General features: G+C 38.8%; 1 protein-coding gene across 1 annotated transcript in view; it reads left to right on the forward strand.

Moving 5' to 3' along the window:
- Positions 1-700: 700 nt before the first annotated feature.
- Positions 701-21999, forward strand: part of RNF212 (ring finger protein 212) — a 28032-nt gene continuing 6733 nt past the window's right edge. The window contains exons 1-9 of the mRNA XM_074950167.1: positions 701-812; positions 4217-4278; positions 9106-9180; positions 11710-11766; positions 15039-15097; positions 16023-16087; positions 16176-16245; positions 17675-17720; positions 20363-20426. Of these exons, the coding sequence (XP_074806268.1) occupies positions 701-812; positions 4217-4278; positions 9106-9180; positions 11710-11766; positions 15039-15097; positions 16023-16087; positions 16176-16245; positions 17675-17720; positions 20363-20426 (610 nt within the window). The remainder of the gene's footprint in view (positions 813-4216; positions 4279-9105; positions 9181-11709; positions 11767-15038; positions 15098-16022; positions 16088-16175; positions 16246-17674; positions 17721-20362; positions 20427-21999) is intronic.

The following is a 21999-nucleotide window of genomic DNA, read 5'->3' on the forward strand; positions in this document are numbered from 1 at the left end:
ACGCGCTCACCGCCCTCTTGTGGGGGGACGGGTTGGTGAATGCCCCCTCACACGCGCTCACCGCCCTCTTGTGGGGGGACGGGTTGGTGAATGCCCCCTCACACGCGCTCACCGCCCTCTTGGGGCGGGACGGGTTGGTGAATGCCCCCTCACATGCGCTCACCGCCCTCTTGTGGGGGGACGGGTTGGTGAATGCCCCCTCACACGCGCTCACCGCCCTCTTGTGGGGGGACGGGTTGGTGAATGCCCCCTCACACGCGCTCACGGCCCTCTTGGGGCGGGACGGGTTGGTGAATGCCCCCTCACATGCGCTCACTGCCCTCTTGGGGCGGGACGGGTTGGTGAATCCCCCCTCACACGCGCTCCCCACCCTCTTGGGGCGGGACGGGTTGGTGAATCCCCCCTCACACACGCTCACCGCCCTCTTGGGGCGGGACGGGTTGGTGAATCCCCCCTCACACACGCTCACCGCCCTCTTGTGGGGGAGGGGCGGGTGACTGGCAGCTGGAATTCCCTCCTCTCATAACTGCCACTCACTTCCAGCCCTGAACTGCCACCGCGCCGGGTAGGAGGAACAGGAGTGGGGCTCTGGGTGCAGCTGCCAAATGCTGCCTGCTGCGGATGGAAGGCCAGGAGACGAGACAGCCTCCATCGTGGTTGGGCTCTCCGGGCCCATTAGCTCCCTTGCTCCCCCATTAAGATGGCTGCCCTGGTGTTCTGCAACGTGTGTTTCCAACAGCCCCGAACGGCCACGCCAAGGTTCTGCCTGACCAATTGCGGCCACGTTATCTGTGAGCCGTGTCTTCAGAAAGGTAACGTCCTATCACGAGAGGGAGATGTGCCCTGGTCTGCCCTGTCCCAGGCCATGCAGCTCCCTGGCCTAAAGGCTCAGGCAGGGAGAGAGGGTGGCAGGTCTGGTGGCGCTTCAACCCATCAGGGTCACATCAAGAGCTGTGCAATATTTCCCACTGGCCACCAGGGTGCTGGAACAATGTGTACAGTGGGGGTGCTGAGAGCCATTGAACCAAACTGTAAACTCTGTATATAATGGAAACCACTGCAAGGCAGAGGGTGCAGTAGCACCCCTAGTTCCAGCACCTATGCTGGCCACACTAGCAAATTAGCTTGTGGCTGAAGGGCATTGTGAGTTTAATCAGTGTGAAACAGAGCAGACTAGCCACTAAGTCTTTTTATGAGGAGAATGTGCAGCCCCCCGCCCTGCCCCTTCCCCCGGGCAGCCTCCACCTTCATATAATCAAAAGATCACAGAGCTGCATGGTATTTGTCCACTGAAATTGAAAAGCCTGAGAGTTTCCTTTTTTAAAAAAAATCACCTAACTTTCCTACCGCAGGTATCGTTAAAACAAATATTAAATGTTTTCTAAATTAAAATTTTTTTAAAATGAATTTAAAAACTCCTTATCTGACTATAGTGTTACTCAAAGTCTTGATACTTTGGAAACATGCCTTATGCATCCCAAATCTGAGGCTTTAGTAAAAAGTCTGAGGCAAGACAGATATGGTCCCCACATTCACTGCCTCATTCACTCTGAAGCACTGTTTCATTTTGCTTTAATTTTAGAACAGTTTTCAACATATGGGATTTACATTATAAGATAGATTTTGCTAGTTGCTTCAGACATTTTAAACCCCACTACAATATTATTATTATGAAATTTTCCTTAGTTAAATCATAACTGTTCAACAGCTACAGGACCTTTTAAAAAAGGGGAGTTCCTGCAACATTTTTTGACCTCCATCTTGGAAGCCTTCCAATGTATATTTAGGAGCTGTGGCAGAAGCATAGGGGAGGCAGATTTCTCTTGGAAATATCAAGCTCGTAAAGTGGGATCCACAACGGGATTTAAGCGTTGCAATGCTCAGTGTCACAGCAGCTAACGCTTAGGTGTCTAGAAAATCCACAAAGCTGAGTTAGTTGTCTAGGCTCCTCCTACAATAAATGGGGAGAGACACATGCTTCAGAATGGAATTCACAAAAGCCAGCGGAGTAGGCAAGGAGCTGCCTAAGTTAGCCAATGGGAGATGCTAACAAGAAGGGTGTGTGCTAGGCCCTGCTCCTCTCTCAGAGATAGGCACATAAGTCCAGGTTGCAGGGAGATGCCTATTTCTACTTTGTGATCCATGAACTGGTATACACCACTTGGAGTGAGGCAGCTTAGGCACCTAAGCCTCTTTGAGGGAATGAATTATGCACCTCGCTCCACACAAAATGGGCCAATTATGTTTTAAGTATTTATCCACAGTGGAATAGTCATTGGGCCAGAGAGAGAGAGAGCGAGCATGGGAATGACTCTTGTCCAGTGGTTGGGGCACCCAGATGGTACGTGGGAGACCATGGGTCCAGTGCCGCAGCTCCACACACTCTGTCATTATTTATCCAATAGTGCCACAGCTTCAACAAGAGAAACTGAGGGAGTCACCACATCAGAATATGTAATATCTCAGTGGTTAGAGCATGTCCCACAGAGGATTTGAATAGGGGTACCTATTCAAACCCTCCCTTTCTCCCCAGCTGGCAGAAAATTGGGAATTGAATGTAGGTCTCCCACATCCTAGCTGAGTGCTCTAGCCACTGGGCTAAACATTATAAGGCAGGCACCATCTTGTCCTTTGTATGCATTTTGAATGGAAGCCCATCCAGTCAATGGTCTGTGCATGCACCTGTTTGCCCCTGCTTCGCAAGTTGCTCTGGGACTTAGGCACTGCCGGACAGATAGACGAAGGCACTAGTGCGTATGCCCAGACTCTGAAACATAGGTGCCTAGAAAATGTTTACTCTGAAAATGTTTACTCTCCTAGGATTTTACTGGTGTGAATTCAGATACCATTTCTACTTGTTATAATACCATTTTTACAGTGTTCTTCATCTCCAAACATCATTATAAACATCGATACTCAACACATTAGGCAGTAAGCAAATAGTTATTGTATAAATACCTAAGACATATCTAGTCAACTGTCAAGGAAGATAAGGAGTGTATTTAAATATTATGATTGTGTGTATCTATTTAAAATAATTGTTAATGTGTTTCAAATAATAAACAGGTTCAGTCTCTACGTAAAAGAATAAATGGACACAAATCAGATGTCAAGAATTATAACATTTCATAAACCAGTTGGAGAACACTTCACTTCAATCTCTCTGGTCACTCGATTTCTGACCTAAAAGTGACTAATCTTCAACAAAAAAACTTCAGAAACAGACTCCAACGAGAGACTGCTGAATTGGAATTAATTTGCAAATTGGATACAATTAACTTAGGCTTGAATAGAGACTGGGAGTGGTTGAGTCATTATACAAAGTAAAACTATTTCCCCTTGTTTATTCCCCCCTTCCCGCACTGTTCCTCAGACGTTCTTGTTAACTCCTGGAAATGTGCTGGAAATGGCCCATCTTGATAATACTTCAAAAGGTTTTCTCTCCCCTCACCCCACTCTCCTGCTGGTAATAGCTCATCTTAAGTGATTGCTCTCCTTACAATGTGTATGATAAACACCCATTTTTTCATGGTCTGTGTGTGTATATAAATCTCCTCACTGTATTTTCCACTTTATGCATCCAATGAAGTGAGCTGTAGCTCACGAAAGCTTATGCTCAAATAAATTGGTTAGTCTCTAAGGTGCCACAAGTACTCCTTTTCTTTTTTCAAATAATAAAGACATATTTTAGAAAATGGTTACTTTTATGCTCAGGAATAAAGTCTGATCCTGCTTCTATTGAAGTTACAGACAAAAAAACACAAAGGGTGAAATTCTGGCTCTACTGAAGTCAAAACTTCACAAATCACCCACTGAGTTCAGTGGGAGCAGAATTGGTCCCAAAATATCTTAAAGTCATTCCTCTGGTTAGCTCTCGTCCATCAAATCATTTGAGCATGAACTTAAATTTAAGCATGTGAGTAGTCTCACTGAAGTCAACAGAAGTACTCAAACAACAGGATTCAGTGAGACTACTCTTGTGCATAAAGTTGCTTGCATACATAAGTGTCTGTAGGATTCAGGCCTGGGAGCCATTTGCACATTTTTCCCTGTGCAATTGTGTGTTCACATTTTTGAAAAATCAAACCATTTTTAAGATTTTATTTGCAATTATGTACAGCCTCTCTGATTCTTGATACAAACAAGGTCTAAGCATCAAAACAAGTTGCGTATACTGTATGACATACACTCATATGACATTCATTTTATTTTACAGGCAAAAAAGATGAATGTTTAATTTGTAGAGCTCCTTGCCGTACAATATTTCTTTCTAAAAAGGTAAATTAAGGCTTTCATAATATTTGTATTATACTAATTTGTAGTTTCCTTAACAGTAGAGTTATTTCATTATAATATACTTTCCTTTTGTCTATCAGCTGTACATGGACATTCGCTAACATTTTGACAGTAGTCTTAGATGCTCTGTTACTATATAGTGTACACTTATGGATTTCTTCAGATACAACTATATATAGCCTGGAGTTTGTACACCCCAGAATTCAGCAGCAAATCAGTCCAACTTCTTCAGGAACCAAGTTGGTGACTAATGTAAGAGGTTAGAGGTGATTGTCAAAAAGTAGAAAGTTCCATGTCATTATCAGATTTCACGTAAATTAACCCTGTCCTCCTGTGCACTACAGTTCGCTATACTGAGTGTGGCCTTTTTGCCCTCCACAAAAGTGTGCAACCTGCGCCAGTTACTGTGGCTCTTGGATTGGAAGAAAAACTCATGTACAGTCCAAGCAGTGTTTAGACATATGGATATTAGCTCTAGCCTTCCCTTTTTTAATAATCCACTCAACCCTGTATTATTTTCCTTTGTTGTGATAGAGCTGAATAGAAGTATTCATAGGGGTTCTTGCCCTCACTCACCAGAGGATTGTGCAGCCTCCACTTCCTATTTTTGTTAAGATGGGGTGGAAAAGTTTATCCTTCCTCTTCCTACCTAGACACCTTCTTCTCCTTAGCTAAATTCATATTTGGGTTGTGGAGGCACTTTATATTTCCTCCCTGACTAACTACCAGCCAAGTAAAGGCCACACCTTCCTTATGAGGGTAAGGGGGACATCATGAGCATGCTTAGTGAAAACAGCATTCCTATAAGCCCATATGGCAATCATGCCCCTGGAACAGAGGCAGAGTTGGGCAGAAATCAGTATTACATTCCTGGGCCTTGTACTAGTGTTTAGTATCCCTAGAAGTATTTAACAGCAGGTTAACATACATCTACTAAGTATGCCAATAATACAAAGGTAACTCTGTATTTATGAATAAAGTACAGAGTGAAAAATACTGCTGAACTGGAGGAAGGACAGGATGATATCACAGAGGCACATTACAGAAAAGTAATAGGGTGTCAGATAAAAGAGTCTGACACTTGGCCAGAATAAAAAACTCTAAGGGTGTGATTTTCAGAAATACTTAGGAATGTTAATACTCCCATTGACTTCAGTGGGGCAGAATTAAGCCAACACTAAGTGCTTTTAAAAACCCCACCCTAAATGTGTGTATATATCTATATCAACATATATGTGCGAAGCTTAAAAGGAAATAAGTAAACTAGACTGTCAGGCAATTGAAGATCTTTATGGTCTAGGCGTTTCTGAAACTTGGTGGCATGACAAACAAAAGTCTATGGAATACTCTATTATTAAGGTCTAAGTCATACAATAAGGACAGATTAGGTTGTAGAGCTGAGGGAAGTACCATTATACCAAAAATAATATAAAATCTATTGAACTAAAATGTATTAGTGTTGAGTAGACTATGTATGAATATAAAACTCAAGTCAGAAGAATGTAAATATATGATAATAGTTTTACTACTGTCCTCTATAACAGGAGGAGAGACTTTTCTTGACATAGTCCTAAGCAACACACAAGAACGAGGCCAAGGAATAACAACAGATGAATCACTAAGGCTCATTATAATAGCTGATCGCAAGATAATTAAGTTCAACATCATGATACTAAACTTTCAAAATGGTTTAACTGAGGAAGCTAATCAAGAAGACCCTAAAGACAAAAATGAAAATCTTTAAACTTAGTATGGAGGCTATTTAAGCATACCAAAATAGAGTGAGTAGGCATGCATATACAGACCAAAAAAAAGGACACATAATTAGATGGCAAAGCACAAAACGTTATTAGAGCAAAACATTTATCTTTCAAAAATGGATATCCAGCCCAACTGAAGCCAGCAGAAGGAGACAGACTCTGGCAGGTAACATGTAAAATGAGATTAAGAAGCATAAGAATTTGAACAGCAAATAGCCAAAACATAAGAACAAATAAGATTTTTTTTTTATAAATATATCATCAGTAGAAAGCCTGCAAGAATCTGTGGGTCTGCTGGACTACCAGGGAGTAATTAAGATGGGCAGAATATTGCAGAGAAGTTTCATTATTTCTTAGCATCAGTTTTCACCACAAATGGTGTTGGGAGTTACATGCCCAGACCCATACCCACTATTTTCAGGTAACGTCAATGAATCACTGTCAGAGATTGAGATGTCAACAAACTGATAAAGTATAGTGAATTCTGGCTCCATTGCAATCCATGGGAGTTGTGTCATTGAAGTCAGTAGGGCCAGGATTTCAGTCTTAAATTGGAACACATCAACAGAACTGGATGGAAGACATCAAGCATTCTAAAGGAATTCAAGAATGTAGTGGCTGAGCAGTTAACAAAAGGATTACTGTTTCATTAAAATCTGCCACTGTATTGGAGTACTGAAAGGTAGCTAATTACTGTATCTTTTAAAAAGGTACTAGTGGTGATCAGTAAGCCTTGCTTAAGTAAATCAATGGGAATGATAATTAAGGATCCACACAAAAAAATGGTGGAGCTCCATAATTTAGGGATCCGAGAGGAAAAATGGCGAGTAAGTTTTATGGGTATGATGCTGACCCCATTGATACTAAGGGCAAAACTCCCAACTGACTTCAGTGAAAGCAGGATAGAGCCCTATAAATGTGCTAAAACTCCTCATTACATTGTTTATTTGGGGTAGTTGAAGGGTCACATTTTTCAATTAGTGCATGATTGTCATTTATCGCTTTACATTTCTACTATTTTTGTACTTCAGTCACCAAACTGGTCATTATTTCAGAACAGGCTTAAGTACTTTGCTGAATCAAAGCCTCAGTGTTTATTATTTTGGGATATTATGAAAACATCCAATATTGCTTTATACAATAATAATCTAAACATTTGTTACAAACCCTTATTTTTGATGGTTTGTAAATCTCTTCCTAGTGGAATTCTTCATTTGTGTCTATATCTTTTAATAGATTTCTAGCATGAATTCAATCTAGAGACCTCTTTCTTTGCTAGAACATTAAATAGATTTTATAACTTGTCCACAAAATGTATTTTAAATATGCATACTGCACTTGTATGAATATGACGGTTGCTCACTGGATGAAATTTTATTTTCTTATATTGGTGAATAAAGGTCACTGAGATTTGCTAGCACAAGTTTCAGTTTGAATAAAAGATAGGTTAGAGTGCATTAGTTTATATTTATATAGGTCTACAAAATGTCCACTCAGTGAGAACTAGATAACTGCTTCCTAACTTACATGGTAAAACAATAGGGGGTCAACCATGTCATTATGTTAGGAGACAGTGTGGAGGGCACTGCCCCAGCAGAAGCTTCAGGAAAGAAAATTTTATCAAAGAAATTATATCTCAGAGTCTATTCAATCTTTCTTGAATAGCACTACTTACCAGCCTCTACAATCTAGTCTGTCTTTCCTTTATGTTTCATAGGCAAGTACTCCATTATCCAACTTATATTTGTCATTCCACTATGTTTCTATACAGGCTCATCCCTCCCCTAAAAAGTTACAACAGCTAATAAATTTACAGCCCCACCTCTTTACATCATTTATTCATTCATGAATTGAAATCCTGTCTAGTTGTCCCTGAACACAGAACCAGAAACATTTCAGAGAAAGCTATCATCATGTATTATGTTATTTATGTTAAATTCAGTTTATTATACACTACCTCCAAATTTTAAAATGCACTACATTTTCTTAAGAGAAAATACTTAATTGCACTGTAGACATTTTTTAGTAAAACTCAGGAGGTTTCATAATGGAGTAGGGAACAGATGGGGTTTTTGGCATCAAAGTAACTATGAGAGGTGGTGTTTTTCTTTTGGCATTCAGGAGACAGCTGAAATTTTCTTACTGGGGAATGGATAGAATTCTAATTTTCCAACTTTTTGGGAACAGAGCTGACTTATAATTTGGGGGAGAAAATTACCCACCTCAGCAAGTAGCTGTCCCACTGCAAAATGTTTAATGTATGCTACTGCATCCAACAACAGTGGATAGTCACATTATCTTGCAATTTCTGCTGAAATGCTCAGCTCTGAAATAGTTCATATGGCTATGTAGACCATTCGTCTTCAGCTTCAGAGTCAGCACCCTTTACAGATGAATGAAAATATCCCATACTTCTCTCTGATTTCTTGTTTCAGGCTCTTCAGGCATCAGTTTTAAACTCAGTTCCAATTAGGGTTCCTTGCCACTATATGGAGGTATTCACTTTTTGAATGAGAGCTTAAAATATGGAACACAATTATGCAGAATATTTAAAAATTTCAGCACATCATCAATGTTATATTAGGGGCCTCACTTATAAAATACCAGGTTAAGAAAACTGTCACTTCTTCAGATATTACTCTCCATGAAGGTTTACTTTTAAATTTTCACTCTTACATGTATGAAGCCCATTTCTTTAATAGATTATCTAGAGTGTTTAAATATATTTTTTTAAAATCTTCCAGATTATTAAAAAGATACTGAATGAAACCAGACTTAATCTCAATCCCTGCATTTTCCTACTAGATACCACCCTACAAATTATTGCATTAACATTTATTATCCATGTATAGCTGTTCAATCAATCAGTTTATGGAACATTTAATGTAATGCTGTATTTTAAAGCTTTTCTAAGTACCACGGGTAAAATTTTCAAGCGTGCCTTATTAAAAGTCAATGAAATTTAGGCTTCTAAGTACATAAGTCACTTTTGAAAATGCTCTATTGTAGATATTAATTTTGGTAATATTTAGTTACTCTTTCTCTGCAGACAAATCCTGAAATTCAGTCACTGTTTATGGGAATAGATATGTTATGCAAAAAATATTCAAGAGAAATTACACAGGTGAGTCTTACGAAACTTGCGAGATTTGATTGCCATCTGTCAATAAGAATCCAGATTTTTTTTTGTGCTTTTTCTTCTTTTTTAGAAACTGACTTATTTTCATTCCCAACCCTTTTTTTTTCCTTTGTCAGTATAGTTGTAGGTCTAGCAGTTCCAGTTTTCATTTCTTTTCTCTGTTTTTTTGTTTGTTTAGTTGGTTGATTTTTGTTCTGTTTTGTGTTTTTTGGCATTTTTGGACTGAGCAACTCATTATGGCCTGATTTTCAAAGTGCTAAGCATTTAGCAGCTTCTATTGACTTCAGTGTAAAGGAAACATTGTATGAATAGTTCAACTTTCACATTTTCTTTCTTCAAACAAACAGTACACAGTTCCAAGGTGCTTAAGAAAGCATCAGGGTTACTGTTTGTGTCTTAATTTCATACTAATTATCACTACTTCTTATTTTAATGATGCATAAATATTTGCAATGGAAAAGTATCAAATATTAGCTATATCAGAAATTAAACAGGTACATTTAAATCACTGTTGGCACCACATGCTATGGCTAAAAAAAAAATACAAGCCACAAAATGTTTCAAAGGGAAAGAGAAGGAAAATATGATGTAGAAACTCGTGAGCATTTGAATGTTGTCTAGATGAGTAGTCTATAGAAAATGTTTCAATGTGCACAATTCAGAATCCATTCAGAAATTTTCAAGACTACAGTCAGAATCAAAAGACAGTTATTCAGACGTCTGTTCAATAGTTTCCAGTAAACTCTTAGCTTTCTTAATTTTCCAGAAAATGAAGTTTCATGTGACAAAATCCAAGTTTCATTTAGGACATGGCACATGGCCTGGGTACTGAGCCGCAGATCTGGATATATTAGAATATGTTTTTTATTGTACAATATATTTCTTTTTTCCCTGTAAGGGGCACAGAGCGGTTGGTTATTCTTGCTTCTCTTCTATTTTATACTCACAGCCTCCTTATCAGTAACATTTAATCAGGCACCCAAGCCTTTGTTTTTCTCCTGTGCCTAATACTTTACTCCCAAAACACCTCATGCCATTTTGACACAGTCACAAGAAATTAGCATAAAGAGAGTCACTCATTTCTCTTCCAGCCCAGCTGAAATATACAGTTAACAGTTTATCTTTCACCCCCTCCCATTATGAGCTTGGCTTCACAGACTATGCATTGTAATATCTTCTTATAGAAATAAAAGGATTTATTGGAACACTGCAAGTAACAACTCCAGCACACAGAGACAGGACTGAACTTCCTCCTAGCCACCCCTCCCCCACAACTATGACAACAACATAATATAAAAATAAGACAACTTAAACCTAAGATAAAGATACATTTCCACCTACAAGTAGAAGTGCTATCTGCACTGACGATACAGATCACATCCTAGCCACATTAGTATTTTGACAATTGGATTTTTCAAGCCCCAAATAAAATGTTATTTTAATTTAAAAAATTGTGAAATTCACTGCTAGGTTATGTGTTCTTTTTACTGCCTTTCAATAAGTTCTGAAAACAAAAACAACATATACCTGGCAGGATGAAATCATTGTAGATGTGCCGTAGTTTTCCAGCTGCTGGAAAAATACATTATGTGTTTAACCCAACTATAAAAATAAAACTGATGCTATTGTGTGTAAATTTATACTCTGCTACTTCATATTAGTGAGATTTGCCACAATATGCCAGTTTCCAAGTAGCTGGAAATTATTCTTTGAGTTCAGCAAGAGTTACTATTGACTAAAGAAGTACTAACAACTAAGCAGGATGTCTCACTCTGACCGGGGTCCTAGTGGGAGCCAGCTATGGTCACTCAATTCGGGTGAACTGCAAAGAATGGGGCAGACAATCCCCACAAACTGGTGGATATTCCAATACTTATATTTACCAAGCCAGCATAAAACAGCTTCTTTATTAGCTCACTGGTTACTCAGAAGTCCAAACAACACAGTTCCCTTAAAGTGATCCGGCCTCAGGCCTCCATCCAGGTACCTAAGTCAAATATGATGATTTCTGAAAATCTTATTTCATCATATAAAAGAAAAGGTTCTACCAATCCCAACGGATTGGACACATTACCTCTGAGGTTATTGAATATTCCAGATCTTACCCAAATTCACGCTACAGCCAATTCTTATTAACTAAACTAAGCTTTATTAAAAAACAAGAGAGAGACAGTATGGTTAAAAGATCAATATACATACAGACATGAGTTCAATTCATTTAGGTGCAGATTCATAGCAGAGATGGTGAGCTTTGTAGTTGCAAAGAGTTCTTTTAGACATAGTTCATAGGTTATAGTCCAATGTCCAAATATCATATTCAGGGCGTACCAGCATAACTGGGACCTCGGTCTTGCGACTCAAACTTCCCCTGATGAAGCCTAAGCAGATCTGAGATGACAGAATCACTTCAGTTTTTTTTTTCCTTCAAGTTTTAGAAATGTACTATAGCTGAAGTGATTTCAGTTTGTCCATATGATTAGTTGAAGACCATTACTACACAAGTTTTATTTTTAGATTTCAGAATTTCAAGAAAAACACAGAAGACGCTTATTAGCATACTATAGAGGAAAGGTAACTAAGCTTGACTTTGGATGGGAAGGAGGATTGTTTTGTGTGCCTTATTTCTTTGGTTTATATTTAGAAAACAACTTTTGATTGAACTTTCCTACTTATTAAGAGGGGGCTGTTAGCACCTGTCATGCTGTCTGGAGTGGCTCACAACCATGAATGCCTACCTCAGGGTAGGTTGTCAGAAAACAGGGCAGACACCGCAAACTGGTTGTGTAGTCTATAATTAGATTTCACCAAGCCAGTAACAGATGTGAACTGCTGGATCACTATACTAGTTTTACCATGGAGTCACAGACTCCTGAGAGTCTCCTGTCTATCTTGCCACCCAAACAAACTGGACATTGTGATGAAACAGTTACTTAGACGAAAAATCACACCACAGTCAGTTTGCTTCCGGTTCCTAGAGACAAATCACTTTACCCAGATCAGTTGGTACCCTAGATCTTACACCAAAGACAATGCTGGTAGCAAATGTTATAGTAAACTAACTAAAGGTTTATTAGCTAAGAAAAGGAAATTAGAGTTATTGAGAGGTCAAAGCAGGTGAGTCACAGTCTGTAATTCCAAATGGTAGCAGAGATGTTGTAAACTGCCAGTTTCCCAAAAGTCTCTCAGGGCTACCCAGAATAACTCTGAGGACCACCAAATGCTGCAAGCAATTCTCAGTTCAGATTTTCTTTTAGCCTGGGACCACTCCCTTTACTTCAGTGTTCTTCAAGTATTCATTGATGTTATGTGCAGAGTGATATAAGGTGGACAGGAGAGGAGAGGTGGCTAGAGGAATTTTTCCCCTACTTATTATACTCCAACCCTTTTGTGCTGGAAAAATCCTTGCTGGGTCATAGGGCCAGGCAGTTCCATTGTCTACGTGAACTCCAAGATGTCCTTCAGATGAACTGTAAATTTCTTATTCACACCTCCCGCCCCCCACAGAGGAATGTCTGATTAAACAGTCAATGGCTCCTTAGCACCTTGCTGGCATGCCAGTGTGCCTTTTTCTCTGAGAAAACGGTTTGTGGGAGTCACGCAGTACTACAACACATTTCAGTAACAATCATATAGCAAAAATCTCATAATTTTATCTGCAGTGATGTTACACACATCTTAATAGGACAATGCTGTTCAGCAGATTATGAGTTTTTAAATGATACCTCACAAGGCATCCTTTCTACAAAACATATCATCATAACCATATAAAAGAGGTACAGGGTATCACATCGGGTATAGGGTGTCACAGAGGATAACCTGCTATTGCTACCAGTTATTCCATTAGCTCAAGGGGCAGAGGTTTTTTCAGTTTGCCTTTATAGAAACCTGGGCAATTATATACGAAAAAACTATGTTAAAAGAACGTCATTAAGGTTGCAAATCAAACACTCCAAAGTTAGGAAATGCCAGGATTAAGCTTGTTTGTATAACCTTAATTCAACCTATTTATGCACATGCACTATGATAGAATCTTTAATTATATGATTGTGATAGAAAGCTTAAACTTCATTATCATACTTCGTCACTAGGTGTTGCTGTTTGAAGATTACTGCAGCACATCTTCTCTGAATGCTAGATTCTAGAGACAGTCTACATTTTTTTTTTACAATAAAGTTGTTGCTAGCATCCATTTTTCTCTGTCTCTGTGTGACTAAGCTGACATGGTGTCAGAGTAACAATAGAAACTGCAGAATTTCATCATAATTCCTTATGCACGAGAGAACTTAATCTTTGACAGACCATCATACTGGAAGGAACAGTGTACATGATTTCGCATCGCAGCTGAACTCCACAAGGTAAATAGGGAGATGCAGGCTAGGGTCTTAATCTATGCCAGGGTTCGGCAATCTTCGGCAAGTGGCCCATCAGGGAAATCTGTTGGCGGGCTGCGAGATGTTTTGTTTATGTTGACCCCCGCAGCTCCAGTGGCTGGGAACGGCGAACCGCAGCCACTGGGAGCTGCGGGGGGACCGGGCCTGCGGACAGTTAATATAAACAAAATGTCTCGTGGCCCGCCAACGGATTACCCTGATGGGCCGCGTGCCAGAGGTTGCCAGCCCCTGGCATACTCTGTTGAGACAGATAGGCAACAGAAACTGTCGACATCTTCAGTTCGTTCCAGAGTTTGAACAATCAACTGAGCAAATTCTACAAGCTGCAAATGCAGAACCAGGAGGAGATGATTCACCTATTCCAGAGCTGTCAGAGACAACCGTTGCAAATAAAAGGCAGCTTAGCCACCAAGTTGTTACCCGTTCTGGCTGTATAGTTAAAACAAACAGTATGATTTAAGGATGAATAGCAGATGGACACATGTGGTTTAAAAAAAATAGTTTCATGGTTTTAAAATTGTTAAAAAGCAGAAAGAAAAAAATAAGGGTAGTTGTGGTGGAAAACTTAAACTGCATTATAATGTTTAATTACTAAGTGGTGCCATGTGAAGAATACGGCAGCACATCTTTACTGAATGCTGGAGACACTCTACGTTCCTTTTTTACCAATAAAATTGTTATTGTTGCTCACATCCATTTTTCCTCTGTCTCTGTGTGACTAACCTGGCACACCTAACCTGATTACATATTATTTTTCCACAGACCCCCTGCCTTAACAATGTTCTTCTATCATAGTTTTTGTGCGAATGTTTGATTTCCTAGATATCTACTAAAGCAAACTGGAAAAAAATCATATTGACATGCAAGTGATTCACTGAAGTTGTGACCTTTAGAGTGCTTGACTTTGCAAATCTTAATGTTCTTTTAATGTATTTTGTGTGTGTAATACAATCTATTGTATCTCTTGAAAATTCTTTTTGAATCAAGTCAGAGTACAAAGAAGGACTCTAAAAAGCTAATTGCATTTCAGATCTCAGAAAGGAAATCTGTGATAACACTTTTTATATTTGGGTTTTTCATTTATTCTTTCATTCATTCTTATTCACTCCAATTTTATATCAGGGACAAAAATTAGAAGAAAGATAGAAACTTCCTTTAAACTCTCTTCTCAGTATCCCTTTACCAAAGCTTTGTAAAATGGCAGTGCATTCTAGAATCAAAATCGAAGTTTATGTCAGCCAAAAAACATGGACATGTAGATCTTCAGAAATAAAATTGACTGTGATCCATATACCCACTACTCTGCTGACTCTTTCTGTGTACTGGTATGCCAATAGTATCTAAGAATAAATGTGATGCAATCCGTAAACTCTCTATAAAACTATGTGTTTGACAATCAAACTGTGTCTCGCATAAATAGAATTTTTATAAGTCTTTGATTATGTCATATAGATTGCAAAATTGGAAGAATCTCTTAAGAAGGCAACACAACAGATACATCAGATTCAATGGTAAGAGGCTTAGCATAGCAAAGATAAGTTTGAGGTACGCTTTGCATTTGGAATACCGCATGTTTAACAAGAAGTTATATAAATTAAAATTCAAAAAGAATCATGCTTATTTGCCTCTCTCGTCTATGACGCATACTTGTGCGAGTAGATGAATTTATTATTTAGCTTTCTAGAAATGAATGAATGAATATTTTCTGTCATCCTACCTCTTCCCACTGATATGAACATAACATGACAGGAAACAAGTTTTTTATTTTAACATTCAAATCAGTAAGTATTCTAAGAAGTTAACTTTTTTTTGCTGTCCATATTTTATGTTTGTACCAGGCAATGACTCAGATCTGAATAGATGTACATTTGAAAATTACTTTTTTTAAAAGTAATTGAAAATTACAATTTTTAAAACTTCACCATGTTAACTAGAAATATTTGCAAAAAGTCTGACGGGCCTGGCAAGTTTTCCATGTGACTTACGGTTTTCTGAATAAAGCTTCTGTGCTCAACAAGGATTCCACTGGACATTAGAAGTTCAGAAACACAAACAGCAGATCCTCCTGCATCTCATATGCAGGATGATATGTTAATGAATAAACACATGCATGTCAATATTTTTTCTTGAAAACTTTATTTAAAAAGGCTGAGGAAATTCACAAAGCTAAGGTTGCAGAGTTAATTGCAATTACTTGTACTTTAATATTGAGCCTTTTAATAAGATAGTCTGCCAGATGTTACCATAAGTAGATATTGCTATGCATAGAGGAATTGGTGTGGACAATATAATACACATACAATAGACTTTATAGCTAATCATATGCATTTTTATGAGCAACTTTGGCACGTTAAAAGAGCAATAGATGGTAGTTATATAACTCAAACACATTTTTTGTTTAATTTTTGTCCATTGTAACTTTTGTTTTGCATTTAGCATGAGGCCTCCCCAACAAACTACTCGACCTGCAGTTTCCGCTACAGTTAGAAATCCCATTTCCAGTAAGAGAAGTACTAATTTAAAACATTAACTATGAAATATGTACCATTGATTGTAACAGTGCTCTAACATTCAGTTTAATTACTTTACTTCCTTCAGCAAAACAGAATGGATATTCTCCGTACTCACTTCATCCCAGCTGCCCATCAACCTCAGAAATGTAGGTTATTAATTATCACTGAAAACCTTAGGAACAATGGGAGGTTTAAAATTAGTATTTGTCCGAAGCCTCTTATATTTACTTTAGAAGAATATATGTCCTATTGGCTATGAGCCCAAACACTAATATATATTTTAAGTTTAGTATCTAGTCTCTCCTCAGTAGTGAGACTAAAGAATTGATGAGAACGACAGCTATTTATGGTACAGTAGTCAATGAATTCAGGATGCAATTAGTTTAGTCAGCTAAGTACTAAATATTGTTGTATTACTGGTATAGGCCTCAGTTCTGCAATGTATTAAAGCATGTCTTGAAGTCTTTAAACCACGATTTGAGGACTTCAATAGCTCAGACATAGGTGGGAGGTTTATTGCAGGAGTGGGTGGGTGAGATTCGGTAGCCTGCATTGTGCAGGAGGTCAGACTAGATGATCATAATGGTCCCTTCTGACCTTAATATCTATGAATCTATGTGCCCAACAATAAGCACGTGAGTAGTTTAATTGATTTCAGTGGATCTACTCACATCTTTAAAGTTAGGCATGTACTTAAGCCATGCTGAATTGGGACCATAATTCCTACCTATATTTTTGTTTCAATCTCTAAAATAATTTAACCCCAAATTCTTTATTGACTTACTTCTGTGTAAACCCCACACTGTCTTTAATGGAATTGCACAAGTTATCATTCAGAGCAGAATTTGGTCCGAGAGAGACCAATATCATGTCAGAATCTGCATTTCTAATATTTAAGTTGTACATGACAATACAATGAACATTAATTTCTTAAAAAGATTTTCAAAAGTGTAGTCTCTTAATTTTGAGAGACTTAATTTTTGGAGCTCCATTTGAGGTGACTTAAAGAGGTCTGATTTTCCGAGTGTAGGAGATCAGCACTTTCTGAAAATCAGGATCCCCTTAATGTGTCTCAAGTTAGGAACCTCAAATTATTAATCACTTTTTAAAATATTGGCCATATTTTTCATATCTGTTTCTAATGCTGTTTTTAATCTGCTTTCCTCTCATTTATACACATAAACTGGGATTTTCAACAGAGTTTACAGGAGTTAGATGCCCAAATCCCATTACATTTCAAAGGGATTTGGCACCTCATTCCTTTAGGCATCTTTCAAAATCCCAGCCATAACTCTTCATGTTTTGACAGCAGAGCAGATCTCATAACCTGTAACTGATACTCTTTAAAACAGCATGTTTTATTCATAATTCAGAATAATATTATTGTCTATACAAATGAAGGAGCTGTAAATAAATGTATTTATATTAACTAAAATAGTACAATAAACACTGCAATAATATATTATTTGTCATTCATGGATGTGAGGATATAACATAATTTTCAATAATATTATTTTAATTAGAATACATTTGTTATTTATTACTACAACATGCAAATTTATTTTGTATTATTAGGATAGAATCCATGGAGGTTGACCCTGTACCTTCCCCAGTGAGGAAAGTGAGTTCATTTCTATGTATACAAACCTGGGTTCTCCTATATGCTGATAATCATTGTATAAAGCAACTCTTAGACTCCCGGGCTCTGATTCAGGAAAATGCTTAATCACATGCTTATTTTTAAGCAAGTGTCAAGGCTGATTCCACAAGCCATAAAGAAATAAAATCAGGAACAGTCAACATGGATTCACCAAGGGCAGGTCATGCCTGACCAACCTGATTGCCTTCTATGATGAGATAACTGGCTCTCTGGATAGGGGGAAAGTGGTGGACGTGATATATCTTGACTTTAGCAAAGCTTTTGAGAATATTGTCCCCCACAATATTCTTGTCAGCAAGTTAAAAAAGTATGGATTGGATGAATGGATTATAAGGTGAATAGAAAGCTGGCTAGATTGTTGGGCTCAAGGGGTAGTGATCAATGGCTCGATGTCTAGTTGGCAGCTGGTATCAAGAGGAGTACCCCAGGGGCCGGCTTTGTTCAACATCTTTATTACTGATCTGGATGATGGGATGGATTGTCCCCTCAGCAAGTTAGCAGATGACACTAAGCTGTGGGGGGAGGTAGATACGCTAGAGGGTAGGGATAGGGTCCAGAGTGACCTAGAGAAATTGGAGGATTGGGCCAAAAGAAATCTGATGAGGTTCAACAAGGACAAGTGCAGAGTCCTGCCCTTAGGACGGAAGAATCCCATGCACCGCTATAGGCTGGGGACCGACTGGCTAAGGAGCAGTTCAGCAGAAAAGGACCTGGGGATTACAGTGGATGAGAAGCTGGATATAAGTAGCAGTGTGCCCTTGTTCCCAAGAAGGCTAACAGCGTACTGGGCTGCATTAGTAGGAGCATTGCCAGCCGATCAAGTGAAGTGATTTTCCCCTCTATTCGGCACTGGTGAGGCCACATCTGGAGTATTGCATCCAGTTTTGGGCCCCCCACTACGGAAAGGATGTGGTCAAATTGGAGAGAGTCCAGCAGAGGGTAACAAAAATGATCAAGGGGCTGGGGCACATGAAAGGCTGAGGGAACTGGGCTTGTTTAGTCTGCAGAAGAGAAGAGTGAGGGGGATTTGATAGCAGCCTTCAACTATCTGCAGAGGGGTTCCAAAAAGAATGGAGCTCAGCCGTTCTCAGTGGTGCAGATGACAGAACAAGGAGCAATGGTCTCAAGTTGCAGTGTGGGAGATCAAGGTTGGATATTAGGAAACACTATTTCACTAGGAGGGTGGTGAAGCACTGAAATGGGTTATCTAGGGAGGTGGTGGAATCTCCATCCTTAGAGGTTTTTAAGGCCTGGCTTGACAAAGTTGGTGTTGGTCCTGCTTTGAGCAGGGGGTTGGACTAGATGAGGTCTCTTCCAACCCTAATCTTCTATGATTCTATGAAAAGAGATAAACCTAATCACGTCTTCCTAGACATTTCCTGATCTACTTACATATCTGGGGTTTCAAATGAGTAATTTCTTGGTATGATTTGATGATTTTTCATACCTTGGGCAAGCTCTTACAGTATTGTTCCAGCCGTGACCCTGCTCTCTGGGAGAAGAACCACATACAGACAAAGGGGTGTCTTATTTCAATTTTGAAAAGTTCTAGCCTTCCCATTGACTCTTTTGGCCAGGTGCCCACTCAATTCCTTTTACCTATGCATGCAGTCAGTCTTTTTAACCCTTTACAGGTAAAGCAAGTAGAGAACAGCTACCAAGAGGAATTTTATAGCTGGCTGGGTGTCCATAAAAGGGAGTTCCCTCCCCCCCCACCACTTCATTTATCACAGCATGTTTAAGTGCTTGCATGCTTTTCAGAACAAGGATGTTTTTTGAAGCACTAGTTGTTAAATTCTAGCAGTTAGTTTCTAATAGTCCATCCTTTGAATACAATAAATAGAGATGTAGCCACGTGCCATTACCAAGTCATATAGCAAAATGCTTGAAATCTGTTCTGAAATGAATCCCAAAATGTTAACATTACAAGAATGTTGTAATCATCCTCTATCATCCGTATGCAGGAACTTCAGAGTTAAGGTTAAACTTAAAAGAAATCTCAACATTTTAAGGGATGCAAATGCACAGTTAAGGCACCCAGACAACCTTAACTTTTTGCTGTAGTGGCACTAGCCTCCAATCTTTCCTTGTTTTTATCTTACATAAGGTCTGAACAATCTTGTAATTTTTTTTATCCTTAACTTACTAATATATACTATCAACCCTGTCTCCAGTATTTTGTCTGAGAGTTTTTGCTTTATAGCTACATATGTTAAATGAAAATATCTCTGAAGCCCAGTTGAAAAGAGCTATTTTGTTGAATTACTGTAAGTGCTGGTTGCCAGAAAAAGAGAGGGCTACTGAGTAGAGAAATGAGGCATGGAAGGGAAATAGAAATCACTATGTGTGAGCATCATTTTGAAAATGAAGGCAGCATATATATGTGCTGTACTACATTCAAACTACATGAATGCTGCATACACCCGTACCATTGTGCATTAAGTATTATGCATGAAGAGTAGTCTCACATTTGAGCAGTATTTATCAAAATATTTAAAATGTTTTACCTTAATGTTTTATAAAATATCTATAATTTATTGTTAAAGTGCATTAATAAATAGCGCATGTATTATACTATTATTAATACCTTTCCATGCACTTAGCCTGAGACAGTGACTGGTCCAACAAGACTGTCATTGATAAGCCCACCTCATGATGGACGTATGGGTAAGATTTTTTTTTAAGTACCTGTCTAGACATAATGCATTATATATCTATAATGCTTAGTTTTAAGCATATGTGTAAAGTTAAATACATGCCTGAGTGATTTGTGGAATAGGGATGGATTGCTGATTTGAGCCCTCTGAGCTGTAAGGAAGGTATTGTGGAGAGATCAGTCCAGTAAGAAGGAGCTAGTTAAGAAGCAGAAATGAAGTGGTCAGTGGGTGACCTCCTTTAAACTAAGTAATGTTTGCTAAACAACCATTGTTAATAGTTGCAGAACAATTAGACTAATGTAATGCTCAGAAACAGAAGTGATTTACTTGTGGTGCATGCACAGCCTTTCACTTGATTTGTATACTCTCTTATGAGTTATTACAGATTAACATTGTCTTAGTACAGACATTTGGTGTGAAAAGGAAAAAATGAAGTTTGTTAATGAAAGTCCAAATTGGAAGCTTCATAAGAGTTGATTTCTGCTAGCACAAGGGTGGGGTGAGAATGGGGAATGGCTATGGTGGCTTTAAGTCACCTTTGCACCTTCCCAATAGTGGGTAGTTCTGGGGTTGGAGAGGTCCCTGGGTAAACTAGACAACCCTGGAGGCATGTGTATGTTATGGAAACCTTCCTGGGATGTACTGTGTGCCACAATGTTTCCCAGATCTTCCGCAGTGCTGTATCCTGTAGACCCATCTCCAATATGCCTCTCTCACCTCCAGCCTTATCCCCAACATGCTTCCTTATATCACAGCTTGTGGGGGAGTCCTCAGGAGGCAGCCTTATGGCTGGGTTCTGCAGTTCCTGCACCAGGGTAATTCTCTACCAGCTGGATAAAGAATTTTTAGGGGCCCTTTACGCTCCTCTAGCCATTTTACATGATGTAAAAAAGCTGGAGCAAAGGTGCTCCAGGGCTGCAATGGCATTCCTCATATTTTAAAGTTCTGCACATGCTTAAGTGTTTCACAGGATCAGGGCTAGATTGTTCAGCACCTTGCTGGATTGAGTCCTTAGTTTGTGTGCAATACACATGATTTTGTAATTGTAATACACATACTTTTCTTACTACTTATCAGTAACCAATAATGATTTTATCATCTATTTCATATTTTATTTAAATGTTCAGATCCTCCAAAGCTACATATTTCCTTTCAAGATGTCTGTATGTCTAGAGCTTTGGATAACCATTTTCTCATGATGTTTAAATATAAATAAATGCATGAAATGAATTAAATAATAAAATTGAGCATAAATGTAAACCAGAGTCAGCGCTAGGCATGAGCACACTAAGCAATTGCTTAGGGCCCTGAGCAGCTCAAAGGGGTCCCTATTCGCTTTTTATTATGTGTTAGGGGGGAGTATTCCTGTTTAGAGCCCCTAATGGGCTAGCACCGCCTCTGACATAAATAAAATTAAATGCTTTGCACTTTTCAGGATTCAGCCCAAAGAAAACAAAGGTTTGCAGTTGACAAAGTTCAGTGAATCAAAGCAAGCTGGTACAATACGCATAATGTTTGCAAAACTGAATATTAATACGGAGAGCAATTTCTTGGTAAACTAAGGAAAGCTTCTTAAGAAAGGA

This window comes from Natator depressus, chromosome 4 (genome assembly GCF_965152275.1).
Source record: "Natator depressus isolate rNatDep1 chromosome 4, rNatDep2.hap1, whole genome shotgun sequence".
Lineage (NCBI taxonomy): Eukaryota > Metazoa > Chordata > Testudines > Cheloniidae > Natator > Natator depressus.